Below are 15729 nucleotides of genomic sequence, written 5' to 3'. Positions count from 1 at the left end.
AATATAAATCTGCTCTGCTCTCCCAACAACAGGACCAAAACCTCATCAGAGGATCTATTCTATGGGCAATACCAGTCCCACCTGTCCCTGAACTTCTGCTGCTGGCACAGCTGACCCAGAGACACCCAAGACCCTGGGACGCAATAATGGCCTGGAGGAGGAGCACCCAGTTATTCCTCCCCAAAGATGATTCACGGATGGTTTGCACAAAGCCTCTTCGGGGGCTGGGAAGGGAGGGGGCATGGGGCTGCAGGTCCTCTCCATCTGCAGATGCACATGAGACATCATCACTTGGGCATTCAGGGAAAGCAAGGCTCCAGGGACCATTGGCTGAGTTGCGTAAAGGTTCCTGGATCCCTGATTGCTCTGCTGGGTGGAGTTCAAACCAAAAACATTCACCAGTTCAAGCACAAGTTTTCAAAACACTGAGTGAAAGAATGATGGCTTTATCCCACCATCACCATCTCCCAGGGAAGGGCTAGAGCTGGCATGAGCCACTGTCCCATAGCAGAGGAAAGGAGACAAAGGTAAGGGAAAATGAACGACAAAAAAGAAAATGCAGGCCCCTTTGGAGATTTCAAATAAGACTGGTCCTGAGGCTTAATTAACTCACAAACGCAGAAAGCTGAAACTGTGCCTGCTGCCTGCATATGGAGTAACCAATAAAAATGAGCTTTTCATCCTGTCATTTCACCACTCAACTATAGTGTTAAAACACTCTTCTGGTCCATTCATTGACTGTACCTGCAAGATGCTAGTACAGATTACCTCCCTTACTCAAATCTCTGTTAGTTCTATTACTTCATGTCAAGTGGCCTTTAAAGGCCTGAAAATCTGTGTCATGTATTCGCTATCCCAGGTTAAATCTGCTTATGCTCAAGTCTACCAGAAGCATGGTTCTCAGCTAAGCTAGGCCATTCTTCAAGTGTCATACTTTCGATGAACGTTAGGAGATAATATTAATTATGGAGCTTAACAAAAGGCTCATAAATGACTCTTCCACGATACGGATATGCTACAAGTGCTTTTGTTAACTAAGACCTACAGACCATATAGCACTCAATGTCTGGAATGTCTCACCTAAAAGGCTAAAATTATGCTTATTAAAATAATCAACCTGAAGGAAACAAAAAACAACTCAACAACTCGGTGAAATATTTTGTATTAGTCCGTTAGCTCTGATAACTGAACCACAATCAAATGTATTGCTATGATGTCTGAGTTGTTGATCGCTGTGTAATGAATCACCCCAAACATAGTAGCTTAAGACAACTGGCACTCACAACTCTTTAATTTGGGCAGAGCTTGATGGAAACGGTTCATCTCTGCTCCATGTGGTACAAACTGGGGCAGCCTGATGAGCTGAGGATCCAAGATGGCGGGACTGGCTAGGGGCTGCCAGGGCCTCCTCTCCTTGTGTAATCTCTCACCCACCAGAACCACCTTCCCCAGCAGAGTAGTCAGATGTCTTTCTACGGCAAAAGCCTTCTAAGAGGGTGTTATGACCTGAATTTATATGTTCAAGGTGTACCCTCAGTACACCTCAGAATATGACTGTATTTAAAGACAGGGTCTTTAAGAAGTAATTAAAGTTAAATTAGGTCCTACTGGTGGGCCCAAATCCAATAAGACTAATTTCCTAATAAGAAAAGGAAGGGCTACCAGGGATGGGCACACACAGAGAAAAGGCCATGAGATAACACAGTGAGACAGTCATCTGCAACCCAAGAAGAGAGGCCTCAGAAGAAAACAAACTTGCCAAACACTTGATCTTGGACTTTAAGCATCCAGAACTGTGAGAAAATTAATTTCTGTTGTTTAAACTGCCCGGTCTGTCATGTTTTGTTACGGTAGCTCTAATAAACTAATACAGAGAACAAAAACGGAATCTACAACACCCCTTAAGGCAACATACAAAAGTCACAAAGCTTCACTTCGATCACAGAGACTGGTCAAAGCAAATCATAGAACTAGCCAAGGTTCAACGAGAGGGTATTCACCTCCTGATGAGAGGTCCAGCAAGCACATACAGGTAACTACTGCTGGCCAACTACTACTGGCCATGTTTAAAGACAACAGGAGAAGAACACGGAATGTAGTCAAAACCCAGAGTTCTTATCTGATCTCCAACTGGCTGCAAGACCAACTGGGAAAGTTAGGTAACGCCCACCTCAGTAACATGGCCTTTAGGTACAATCCTTTCACTAGACAGTTTAAAGGGTCAAACGACTGAAAGCTTATTAAGTGAAAATATTTTGAATATGTGAAAGACTTTTGAGAAGCAAAAACTGACAAACAGTGCAATTATCTGTATGGTACTGTAACGCTCCTGCATACCTTACAGATAGCTATCGAGGAAAAACACACATTCCATTCTGAATTCTACCCAAGAATGGTAATAGCAAAAGCACCCAAACTATAATGTAATTTCATGTTCTACAGCAAGGATCCAGTCTGCCTAGTTTTCTGGGATCTGGTGCAAAGTGTACTCCTTTGTGTCTATAATCCTTGTGCAGAAAGGACCTTTCCTCAAGATAATCAATCAGTCAAGTGCTCCAGAAAACTCTAATTGCTCACCCATCACAGGTTTCATGTTCCATAACTGTGCAGCAGGAAGCACTAGAAGGCCAGGTACTGTCAGGAAAGGGGGAGGGACCTCTGAGCCTCCTAGGAGGTGCTTGGTAATAGTAAACAACAGTTTAACAGCAACAGCCTAGAAGCCAAACATGCCACTGACTGCTTTGGTTGGATTCTGTTAAACCAGCATTAATTAGAATGGAAGTACAAAGCTTGAAACAATGATTCCGATCCTGAAAACAGATTCTGCATGAGCAGAAAAGCAGGGAACAAACAGAGTTAAGTGAATGAGAGTGAGAAGCATTATTATGGATGGCTGGAAATAAAACTTCAATAGAGAATGACTTGCAATAGTCTTAAAACCTGCTACTGAAAATATCCCTGATGCATATTTATTAGGTTTGTCATCCAAGAGGCTTATTCCATAGTATTTCCAGCCATCATTAACAGGCACTAATGACCACAGCCTTTCAACGCCACCATGGCGCACTGCAATGCAGCTCAGAGCAGCTGGTGGAATTGGAACAGATGGCCCGCTTCCCTTCAAGGCAGAACTTTCTGCAGGTGACAAAATGACTGTTAGGTGACTGACAGAAAGAAAAACAAACAAAGGTTGAAACTGGAGTATCTGATGTCAGTAAAGTAGGCGTTAGCATTACAGGGAGCCTTTAACTTGGGCCCTCAAGGTTAGGAGGATAGTTTATAGAAAGCTGCAGCTGTGCGACAGAACTGGCGTTCCTTTCAAATAGAGAAACATTCACTGAGCCCCAGAGACCCCCTGTGCAGAGTAAGGCACTAGAGTGTGCCACAGAAAGCCATTCCTTCAGGACACTCCCTGAGTACTTACCATGCACCTGAAGAGGTGTGCCCAGTACTCTAAAGGGTGGAAGTCAGGGTCCCTACACTCAAGAAACAAACTTCAAAGGAATGCCCATAGTTTCAATGAACTCTAGTGGAATTCAATTACGACTCCAGGCACTTGAGGAGCAGCACAGAAGACTGAACCCTGTTTGTGTCCAGGAATGTTAAATATATGTCCTTATATCTGTTTACAATTCTATTTTCCCTTTGGTAAACTGCGTGTATACTTTGCCTCCTTAACTAATGGAGTACTTGGGAGTCCTCTGGCTGTAAGAGTGGAACCCACTTAAACAGAAAAAAAAAGTAAATAAAAATTGGAAAAGGTGGTGCTCTCAGAAGACACAGCACTATTTTCTCTGAAAAGCTTTTCCTTATTATTCTGTCCACAAGGGCGTCCCATTACCCTATCCGTAGCACTTCAGCCAGCCAGTCCCCTACTCCTGCCCATCCAACCTGTCTTCCATCTTATATTGCTTTATTGTCCTCATAGCACTAAGATTAAATGTTTTACCTACCTGTTCCCTAACTCATTTGTCACCACCCACGTGGGCAGGGTGACAGTCTATCTCAATCGCTGCTATATGTGGTCCAGTGCCTAGGACAGCGCTGGTTCTCAGTCAGCACCTCTGATTACTGAATGAACAAATGCCTGATCGCAAAGAACTCTGGGCAAAGGATGCAACAAGGTCTCGCAGGGGACAGGAACCAGAAACTAGAACCAGGACAGATGCCTGTTGGCTCACACTGTTCCCTCTCTGCCCATTTCCCAGGCTCGTCTCAGCTTCTCCCTCCACTTTCCGCTGCATCTGTCTTTGCTTTCTCCACTCCCGTTTCAGAGCTAAAAACTCTGCTAGTCTCCCATTCCCTTAGGATAAGGCCCGAAATCCTTCCACTAACTTTTAAGTCCTTCATGACCTGTCCCCCCAACCTATCTCATGTTATTTCATTTAACCTTATGGGGCTTTTCCCTGTTCCTCCGAGCATTCAGAGAACTCACCTCTGGGTCATAGGAAACAGTGTCTCCTCTTCCAGGAGCACTATTTCCCTCTCACCTCCACAGGCCATCCTCTTCTCATCTTGGCACAAAAGGTACAATGACCCTGCTGATGTATCCCCATCACAGCTTATGATCTAAATTGCTTCCTATCTCCCTAACTGGACTGTAGTCTCCACAGACAAGGACTAACCCTGTCTTGCTCACCCTGCATCCGTTAGCGATGAACACGGCATTGTTTGTTGAAGAAATAAATGAACTGTTTATCAGTAACGGCTGTTCACCAAGGGGCTGTGACAAGAATAAGATGGCAATTCACAAGGGTAGGGGATGTGTCTGCCTCATCTAGCTATATCCCTCATGCTTGGAAGACTAGATATCCAATGAATATTTGTTGAATGAATAAATTCTTGGCTTGCCTGATATAACTCCACCCCTTTCTCTCCTACTTGAGAAAATATATCAAAATGCAAGTGGGTAAAAAATGACATTATTAAAGGGACATCTCTGAGTCATTTGCAAGATCCATACTTGTTGTAAATTACTGGTCAAGTATCTCAAAACAGATCATCACATGTGAGGTGGCTGAGACCAGGATTGAGAATAGCAGCTTCTGACAAAACTAAGAAATGTGAAGCACTTTCTGCTCTCATTATTTTACTTTCCAAAACATGAAGGTGACAATAAGCCTAATAAGAACTAATAAAAGAATCATTCTTACTCTCACTTTTATTTTTATAAATGATTTTCTGCACACCCCAGGAGAAACCTTTAATTAAATTGAAAGACATTAAAAATACCTTTTCAGTTATTTTTCTCCCATACCAATGAAGTCCACCAAGTTGCTGTGGTCTCCATTCAAAAGCCAACCTACAGCCCACATAGTTACTTCAGGGAGGCCACTGCCGAGTCCTGGATAGCAGATACAAACCACTGTCGCAATTTAACAACATTAGTCTCCTTCAAATATAGCTACTGGTATGTATTTGGTTTTTTGTTTTTTTCTGTGTACATGTTTTATCTTCTGCATAAAACTTGTTTAGTAAAGTTGCTGGTCTTATTTTTGTTTACATAAAACATCCTCAAATACTGATCACATGATGAAATACAACCAAAAATGAAAAGTCCTAATGAAGGTTTCAGTCTTGTTGTGTTAAACAGAGAAACAAACAAATCTGAGAAATCCAGACAAGAAACCACACAGACAGCCACATACTCCAAACAAGGCTAAAGTTAGTAAAGGAATATATAGCAACCCAAAGCCAGTACATCATGACCCTTAATAGCCTACAGAATTAGACACTCCATCCACACCACAGATCTGAGCTCTTCAGATCACCCCACATGCCAAATGATGCTGAGTGACAGTAAAGATTTTGTTTTATATATATATATATATGTAAAAAAAAAAAAAAAAGTTCAAAGGCCTTTTAGTCTATAAAGGATACTACCTAGTGTTTGATGTCTTTGGGCCCAAATTAGAGAGGAAGATGAGAAAAGAAAAAATGTTAGGGTATATTTTAAGGTTTCTTATTACAACTAAGGAGAGGGGTAGCCAAGGCAAAGTGCCAAGATTAAAACAAAAACATACAGAAATCAGGAGCTGCTTGTTTAAAAAAGTAAAAGACCATAAACTCTTCAAGCAACAATCCTCTGTCTTTTATGATAGAATGCTATGCCACTCAAAGGAAAAAAGGCAGGTACTTCTTGACCGTTAGCCTTTTGTAGACCTTGGTGGTCAGTTTCCACTAAAATACTTGATTTTCAGTCATATTTATAAGCCTTCATTTGCAGAGATTTTTAACCCCTTTTTTTGTGTTAAGCAGCCCTTTGGCAGTCTGAGCTTACTGAACTCTTCTAAGAAAAACGTTTTTAAGTGCATAAAATAAAAAACAAAGGATTACAAGGGATATCAATTATACTTAGTTATCAAGATAGTTTTAAATTGTGATACAATAGTATATGTACTTCTGTATTAATGCATTAAATAACAAATCTAGCAGCAACTCTGTTGCCTATACACATAACTGAAAGAAATGCTAAATTTCAGTTTGAATATAGTAAAAAAAGAGATGAAATTTTTTCCTCATCAGAGTTCAAGGACTCCCTGGACAGCATCTGCGGACACTAGGTTAAAAACTTTTGGTTAAAAGAGACAAAAAAAGTATATTTTGTGAAGTATCAAATGAAAAATAAAGCCTTGCAAAGTACATTATCCTTTCAACTCTGAGGTTAGGGGAACTAAGAGTAAGCCAGATCTTTCCAAAAACCACAATGGGCCATTAGTCAACAAGAGAAGTACATGCTTCAGATTAAATCCAGAAAGGGATTCAGCTCACCTCATGTAAGTTACAAAAAAAGAAAAAACACTAAAGCTCTGTAGAACTGACAGCATCACTGGAATCTGCCCTGGAGTGAGGAACCAATGACCTGGCAGTATAGAGATCCAGCTCACCTATGAACTTAAACAAAAATCTCCTTCCTTCCTGGAGCCTCACTTTCTCCACCAGTAAAATAAAAGGGATGAACATGTACCATGACTTCTTCGGCTCCTTCCAGTTCTAAAATTCTATTATCAGATTATCTCTTCCTTATGCTGGCTATTTCGGCCAACTTAGCTTAATTTCAAAACATCATTGTCTTTCTTAAACTTGGAACAAAGCTTTACCAAATTTGAATGCCCTTATATACAACCTAACACCAATAAGCAAAATATGACTATCATTACAACTTGAAAATAAAAGAAAAAAAAAGAGGCCTGTTTTGCACATTTCTATTTCATAAAAAGCAACCACAACATTGGTCTTTTCTGCTACTTAAACAAAGTTCCTATTCAAATTCTGGCACCATCACCTCAAGAATATACAAAATCAACCCAAGCCGGGCTACCTAGAGTATATTGACTGTATATTCTCCGTATAAACTAGTAAGGCCCCTTGACTGCCTAATCCAATCATGTATCATTATTGCTAAAGAAACAGATAGAATGAAGGACTAAACAAAAATCACAAAGCCAGTCTTACAAAAAAGCAAGAATTCAATCCAGGCCTCCTGACTGTACTTTCATGCTCTCCCCACTACACTGAACGGCCTCTCAAATCCTGACACACTTCCCCAACCTCAACAGTTTATCCATGTTTAAAATAAATAGCAAAAAGACCTGACGAACCAATTATTTTCTCTATCTTCAAATACATAATAGGCACAAAGAGTTGTGGCTATGATACATTCACCAGTCAGAATCATGAAATAATTAAATTCCACCTAATCTGCCAAGAAAATGATGACCCTACTAAAATCCTAACTGGAAATTCCCTTAATATTGTGTAACACATGAAAAGATGCAGAAGTATTTGTATATGGATATAGACGTCTACATATATAGCTCCTCCCATATATGCGTACATGTAGAGGCATAGATATATACATAAATATATATACTTATGTAGTTAGTTCCTCACTCTGCTCTCCAGGATTTCTCAGTAGCATTTTACTATGAAATTCAGAAAAGAGCAAAAAGGACAGTCACACAACAATTTTTTTTTCTAAAGCATTGTATTTTCTATGGCCATGCCACCCTGTACACGCTCAATCTCATCTGATCTCGGAAGCTAAGCAGGGTTGGGCAGGTTAGTACCTGGATGGAAGACCACCTAGGAAGACCTGATGCTGTGTGTGCGGGGGAGGGGAACATTGTATAAGGAAAAGCTTCTATCAATAGCGAGTATTTTTAGATCTCAAGATTAATTTTATCAATAAGAAAATTTATTAGGAATACTCTGTTTACCAATATTTATGTCCTAGATGATCAGACATGCAAAGTCGGTATTTTTGATTGTTATTGTTGCTTTAAGAGGGCGGGAACTGTCTCAAGTCCTAAAGGTAAGATATGAATTAGTAAGAGTCTCTTTAAAGTCTACCTACCTTCTATTTCCCAAGCATTCTTCAATGTGTTCAATATTGCTAGAAAGTCAAAAACCTACTGTCAAAAAAAAAAAAAAAAAAAAGGAAAAAAGAAAAGAAAAAGGCCACAATTCTTTTAAAGGATTCTAAAACCAGACTAGTATCTTCTTAACAGTCTGGTCTCAACTTAAATTTCACTTCCTCAGAGGCCTGCCCTGACCTCCTAGCTAAAGAAAGCAATACCTGCCTAGAACAGTCATTCCCTAAGTTAACCCACTTCTTTTGAAGACTTGGCAACATCTGAAATTCTCATTTATTATTCATTTGTTTACATGTTTCTTTCTGTTTATGCTTGCCACTCCACACTGTAATGAAAGCTCCTTGTTCACTGCTGGATTCTCAATGCCTATACAGTGCAGGCACACAGTAGGTACACACACATAACTCCTGAGTGTCTAGCCTAAAATATTAAGTGCCAACTATATCATACTCAGGGTCTCCTGAAAAAGCATTAAAGACAGAGCACATGCAATTGACAACGAATTTCCATTGCCTACTTTAGATTAAGCCTACAATACTAAGACAATTCAGGGTATAAATCTTTTTCAGGGCTTTGAAATGCCCTGCGCTTTCAGCCTATGAACACAAAACCTCTCCAGGCCCACTTACACATTGCTTTTCTGAAGCATCTCAATAATGATTTTCTCAAAAGGAAATAATGAAACAAAGTTCCAGCATAAGTTAATCTTTCCTGTCAGGTTTACAATATTAAACATACTTTGAAGCCAGCCACACAAACAAAACCAAACTCCACAAAATTAGGTTGGATGAGGTTATATAAGACAAGTTAAACTCTGGCTTTTTTCCTGTCATCCCTCCCTCCTTCCAGTGAACCTTGACATCTGTCTTTCAATTGCAATTAGATGCAGGTGAGAAAAATACCTGCACACAGCTTCAGAATAGGTAATGAGAGTTCCAATAATATTCTACTTAATATTGTACTAAGTGAAGAAGACTAGACATCTTTGAGCTATAGTGTACCTGAAAGCTTCTCTTAAAAATTTTCTCAAATTATTTTTAAGTCGGCACCTATTTTAAGGAGGTATTATCAAAACACGTTTTTCAGAGTTCTCTTTTTCCACGCCCATGACTCCTCATGTGTGTGCTAAGCCTACTTTATCAGCACCCGTCATATTCTGAATACAGGTCTTTCAACAGAGAAAGACAAAAGCGCGGGTTCCCGAGAATGACACATCCAAAGGAAAAATTAGTCCTTTCTCCTCCAAAACTAAACCCGAGTTGCTCCTTCTCCTGGGTTTCCTGCACCTTCCTGTTCCCCATTCCGCTCCCCTTTCATTGCCCACTTCACCCTGGTTTAATCTGGCGAAGCCTCTCTCCCAGCTTATTAAGGGTAAACAAAAGAAATGTCACAAGGAAACTCAGGAAGTAGATGAAGTCTCTAATTGCTGTCGTTTAACGATTGTAGATAATTACTATCTTCAAAATGTGGTTTTCACCAGCGGAGAGGGATCCGAGGCTGGCGAGGCTGGCGAGCTCCCCGTTGCTGGGAGGACCTCTGCGAGGCCGCGGCCCGGGGCGGAGGGACAGAGGGGATGCGGCCCCGAGCCGCCGCGTCCCTGCCCCCTCCAGGACTTTGCTGGAGAGGAAAGCCGAGCGCCGGCCCGCCCGCCCGGGTCACAGACAGTTCATTGCCCGCGGGCTGCGGCTGCCGGCCGCAGTCACCATAACAATATGCAAAGCGCTGCCCGCGGACGCCCACCGCGCAGAGCCCACTGCACGCGGCTCCAAGTTCCAGGGCCCGGGGCCCAGAGTAAGCGAGGACACAGGGATCCCGGGGGCCGGGCCTCGCGGGCCTCTCAGGTTCTCCTAGCAGGGGGTCTCCTCCAACACTGCGAGATGCCTGCGACCGGGGCGCCCCAGCCCCGGCCGCTACCGACCCTCCCCAGTCCCGGGCGCGAGGGGAAGTCGAGCTCCTGCCCCCGCGATAGTGCCAAGGGCTCCGTCCCCGAGCAGTGCTCTGCGGGGCACGGGGAAGCTCCAGCGCCCGATGCCGCCTCTCTGGGGCCGTCCTCGCTCCTCCACTTCCTCCGCCGCCGTTCTCCGTGCGGTTAGCGCATCCCGGCGCCCGCCTCAGCGCCCCGCGCGCGCGGATGGGGGGCATCCCGCCCCCGCGATCGCGGTACCAGCCTTCTGAGCCGCTCCCGCCGCCCCGAGTGCCCTGGCAGTCTCCAGAGAGCGCCCAAGCCACCCCACTTGCCCCTCTCCGGGATGTGAGCGCTCGCCGCCCGCCCCCAAGCTCCCCGAGGTCGGGGATGCCGAGACTCACCCCAATACCACCAGCTCTCCGTATTTCACTGGCTCTTTATTGGGGGTGCAGTGCTCTTCCTGGCCGGGGGAAAACATGGAGCCCCGCTCGGCCGCCGCCGCCGCCGCCTCCGCCGCCGCGATCCCCGCCGAGTCCGCGCCGCCGCTACAATCCCATCCCGAGAAGGGGGTGAGCGCGCCGGGGAAGGGCACGGCGGCGAAGGGGGCGCGGGGCGGCCAGTCCCGCTGCTGCTCCGTCGTGGCTGCGCGGCTGCCCCGCCGGGCTCCCTGGAGCTCCACGCGCCGCGGCCGCCCCGAGCTAGACTCGGCAACAAATGGGACCAAGCAGCAGGGGGACCTGCCCGCGCAGAGCGCCGCCGCCGCCGCCGCCGCCGAAGCCCGGCGGGGAGAGGAAGGGAGCGGGCGAGACAGGGAGGGGCGGGGGCAGCGGGCGGGGGAGGGGCGGGGGCAGGACCGCGGAGCCGCCCCGCCGCGCGCGGGCAGGTGGGAGCCGCCCCGCCCTCCGCGGAGCCCGCAGCCCCGCGCCCGCCCGGCGCCCACTCCGCGGGCGCGTGGAGCCGCCCGCGCCCACTCCCCGCCCTCCCCCGCCGGGCCCCGCGGTGGATCGGCCCCCTTGTTATGTAAACATAGAGTAAAAGGGAAAGGAAGTTCTTAAAGGAACAGCTCTATTTTTTTTTTTTTTTTCTCCCTCGCTTCCTTCCCAAAACTTACAGCGCGGGGTCCTCAGCTCTCGCCGCTGAGTTCTCCTGCGGCAGGCGGCGGGCTGCTCAGGATCCTGGAAATGCAGCAGGCAGGGTTCCCAAGCGTAGCCTAGTTTTCTGAGTTTAGTTAGATGTAAATAAAGAACTTCCTCTCGGGATGTAAGAGCATTTGTTTTCCCGGTGTCACTGTGTAACGGGATATATCTAAAGGTGTCGCACACACTCACCTGGGTGCCTTCTTTTTCAAAATCAAGTCCTTCGAAGCTTGTAGATGTCTAGAAATTTGGAGGGCTTTGCCAATTGGTGCTGGATCGGAGGGAGTTTTGAAGGCACTTGGAGCACACCGCCATTGTACAGGATATAGATACCCGGTTTGTCGTCAGCAGATTTCCACATGGTTTAAAAAAAAAAAAGTTTTTTTAATCCATACTCTATCTACTTTCCCATATCTTCTCTCAGTTCCTTAAGGAATTTAAGAGGCAATTACCTGAGTGAAATTTTTAGTAAATATAAATAAATATTCCTTTACTATCATAATTTAGTCAATACCTTATGTTTGCTTTTTATATTTTTTCAGATAGTTGTTCCTATGGCTTCAAAATATTTTACAGTGTAATAGATCTACTGACTGCTGTTTTCATCATGCAAGATTTGCTGTTACCATTTATTGAGCACTCATTACATGTTAGAAACTCTACGTATTATTGCTAGTTTCTGCCTCTCTAAGCTATTAAATATTTAAAGAAATAAATACTGCAAAAGCTACCGTTTGTAAAACAGTGACTGGTTGGCTATGACCCTAAGAAGGGCTAGGAAGAAAATAACTGCATCTGTAACTTTCCATCCTGCATTCAGCACCCTTTGTCTAACATTCTGACAGGTTATTACTGTAGTGACATGATGCTTCAGGAAATTTTTCTTCACTTAGTATCTGATTTTTAAAATTAAGACTTCAGAAGTAAATTATTCCAAAATAGCTAAAGCTACAGCAATGGTGAGCCCAAAACAAAATTTTAAACAATTAACTTATTTCAGCTAATGATAGAAATTTTGTCCTTCAACTGAATACAGCTATTCTGCAAATTTTACCTATTCTCTTTTTTTTTTTTTTGTACATGTCCTGTTATAATTTTAACCAACAGTTCTTCACTAAAGGGTTGAATATTTTCTCATGACCAAAGTCGTGGTGTGAATTTCTGCTCAATTAATGTTGTCCTCATCTACCTACTCTGTGCTCTTACTACATAGATGTGTGGGCTAGCAAAGATCTATCAGACTTACACTACAGTAATGCAGTCTCCCATTATTACAGTACCTAGCTCTGTCATTCTAACTTCTCTAGGCTTGTTCTGTTACTGCTACTGCTCTCCAGGCTACAATTACTTCCTCCCTCCTTCTCTCTTGGCATGCTGTGCTTTTGTGCATTGCATTACACTGTTCTGGCTCCATTTCCTCCTTGCTGTGCTCTGCATCTGCTCTTAGGAGGATGGAAACAAATATTTATTAACCTCCTACTAAGTTCCAAACACTAGGCTGAGAGTTTCACATAGGATGTCCCAGTCTTTGAAGGCCCTCCATTCTAGCTATCTGCCCATGGTGCCTCTGACCTCCAGAGAGGCATCTCTCTCTTTCTACTCTCTCAGCATGTCTTTGAGCATGTTTATAGTGCTCAATCAGGTCTGTCTTTATCAGAGTTGCTTACAGGAAGTGCTGCTTTGAATGAGTTTTTGTGTCAGTAGAAGCTTTTTATCCTAGGCAGCTTAGGGCGTACAGATCAGTTTTATACTCACTCTGAAAACTGAAATCCTCAGGAATTAATACAGGGGCCAGGAATCCGAAAGGGCATATAGGTTGAGTAAAGACAGTGGCAAATTGGTAAGCGTGTGCCATCTTAAAGGGGCATCTGTCACTCTTCTCTAGTTGATTTGTTGCCATGTGAATATTAGCTCCCTATTCCTAAATTTAATTATATTTCAAAACCCCAAATCCTGATTTTTATGCCAAATCTCTCGATTTTTAACCGTTGTCAACTCATTCAAGTTTTGGGGGTTAGTTTTTTTAAACACAGCATGGGACCACCAAAACTATATCTATTTTCAAAATTATGCCCAAGGTCCCCAAATTTGCTTTCTCTGATTTCAAGGAGACGTGTGAGTGAAGGTAAAAGAACACATCTCGTGTGAGATTAAATGGCGGGGCTGGGAGGGAGCAGAGTGGTGGGACATAAACTTGATTTTCTCAGAGAATCAGTGGTTTGTGTCCCTATGCAAGCCAGCTTGTACCTTCCTCTGCCCATCCCTTATTAGAGTTTTCTGTTCACAACTTAAGCCAATTAGAACATTACCCCCACTATCCCCAGCTTATATTAGAAATCTGATTGAAGCATGAATTTATCTCTTCTTGAATGTAATTGTTTTACTTAGTAGCTCCAGGCTGGTGGGACAATCTGGCTGTGCCATCTGCCAACCCACTGAGAGCCAGAGTGGGTTTGGCCGATCTGGCTGTCAGGGCAGACCCTCCCCTTCCCACTCTACTAAGCCATTCCTGTTCTGTCTCCCCTAAACCACTCTCCTGAAGAGGATGACCCACCTGGAGCAACACAGAGGGAGTCGATTCTAGTTCTTGGATGACCAGAGGCCATATGTTTAATACACAAATAAATAATGTGAGGCTTTCTCTTGATTTCTTTACCTGTTATTTCTACGTCCTTTAAGTTAAAATTAAAGATTTTGTGAAAAAGTTTGTTTAATTATGCCTTAAATAAAATCGATCATATACCTTACAGTAGAATTAAGTCTCGAATTTAGTCTAATTTTTGGTTACTTTACATTCTATCTTACATGTCTGTGCTTGCAAAAACTAAGGAGATACTTTCAGAAATATATGTTTGGAAAACTGATCATCTTTTTCATGAAACCTATATCATATTTCACTTTTAAATTATGCTTTTTTTTTCCTGATTGGAAGAGCTCTTTGTCAGAATTTTGGAAAAGGTGCAAAAAAGATTTTAAAGAATCTTATTTTAAATATTTATAGTCTCATTGCCCAGAAATAACCCTATATAACATTTTTGTGTATTTCCTTCATCTTTTTTATTTTTAATTTTTTGACATAGTTGTGATAAAACTGCATTCAATCACACTTTGCAGTTTATCTCTTGTCACTGAACCTTCATAAACATTTTTGTTGTTTTATCATATGTATCAACATTTATTAACTATTCCCTTCTTATGAAATATTTGAAAGATTTCTAATTTGGGGTCTTATAAATAATAAACATATTTATATTTGTTATTACTGCATGAGAACAGATTCCTACAAGCAACATTATTACATCAAAGGGCATAAATATTTTTAAGACCCTTTGATGCATATTTCCAAAGCATTTTTCAAAATGTTTGCTCCTGCCAATTTATACTGTAACTAGCAGTAAATGAGAAAGCCTGCCTCAGGGAACTCTCACAAGCATTTTTAAATCTTTACTAATTTGACAGGTGGTAATTTTATTTCCTTTTCTTTGATTGCTACTGTGAGATGCACTCTTTTTTTTTTTTTTTTTTATTGTGGTAAAAGACACATAACATGAGATCTGACTTTAATAAATTTTTAAGAGTACACTACAGTATTGTTAACTCTAAGCATAATATTGTACAGCAGATCTTTAGGACTTCTCATCTTGTATGACTGAAACTTTATACTCACTAAACAGCAACTCCCCGTTTCTCCCTTTCCCCAGCCCCCGGCACCCACCATAGTACTTTCTACTTCCATTAGTTTGACTCCTTTAGATACCTCATGTAAGTGGAATCATGCAGTATTTGTCCTTCTGTCTTCTTTAGCAAATTGTCCTCAAGATTCTTCCATATTGTAGCACATGAGAAGATTTGCTTTTTATGGATGAATAATATCTCATTGCATGTATATGCCATGTCTTTTATCCAACCCTAAATTTTGTTGATTTTTTTCTCTTTTCTTTTTTTAATTTTATTTACGTCTGCTCTAATCTTTATTTCCTTTCTTTTGCTAACTTTGCACTTAGTTTCTTCTTTTTCTAGTTCCTTAAGGTATAGAGTTAGGTTATTTATTTAAGATCCTATATCTTTTATAATATTCCCTTTTTGATTTCTTCTTTGACCCATTGATTGTTCAAGAGCGTGGATTTAATTTCTATATATGGTGTTTGTCAGTTTTCTAATTTTCCCTGCTACTGATTTCTAGTTTTATTCAATTGTGATCAGGAAAGATACCTGATATGATTTCAATCTTCTTAAATTTGCTAAGACTCATTTTGTGACCTAACATATGATCTACATGCACTTGAGGAAGGTGTGTATTCTGCTGCCGTTG

At 42.4% G+C, this 15729-nt stretch overlaps 1 protein-coding gene and 1 pseudogene across 1 annotated transcript in view; one reads left to right on the top strand and one right to left on the bottom strand.

Moving 5' to 3' along the window:
* The window catches only part of PELI2 (pellino E3 ubiquitin protein ligase family member 2), a 156466-nt gene extending 145433 nt beyond the window's left edge, over positions 1–11033 (bottom strand). The window contains exon 1 of the mRNA XM_016156114.2: positions 10683–11033. Within this exon, the coding sequence (XP_016011600.1) occupies positions 10683–10759 (77 nt within the window). The 5' untranslated portion in view covers positions 10760–11033. The remainder of the gene's footprint in view (positions 1–10682) is intronic.
* Positions 7993–8110, top strand: LOC118600639 (annotated as a pseudogene).
* Positions 11034–15729: the final 4696 nt, after the last annotated feature.

This window comes from Rousettus aegyptiacus, unplaced genomic scaffold (assembly GCF_014176215.1).
Source record: "Rousettus aegyptiacus isolate mRouAeg1 unplaced genomic scaffold, mRouAeg1.p scaffold_m13_p_3, whole genome shotgun sequence".
Classification (NCBI taxonomy): Eukaryota; Metazoa; Chordata; class Mammalia; order Chiroptera; family Pteropodidae; genus Rousettus; species Rousettus aegyptiacus.
This window is presented reverse-complemented; position numbering and strand designations above follow the sequence as displayed.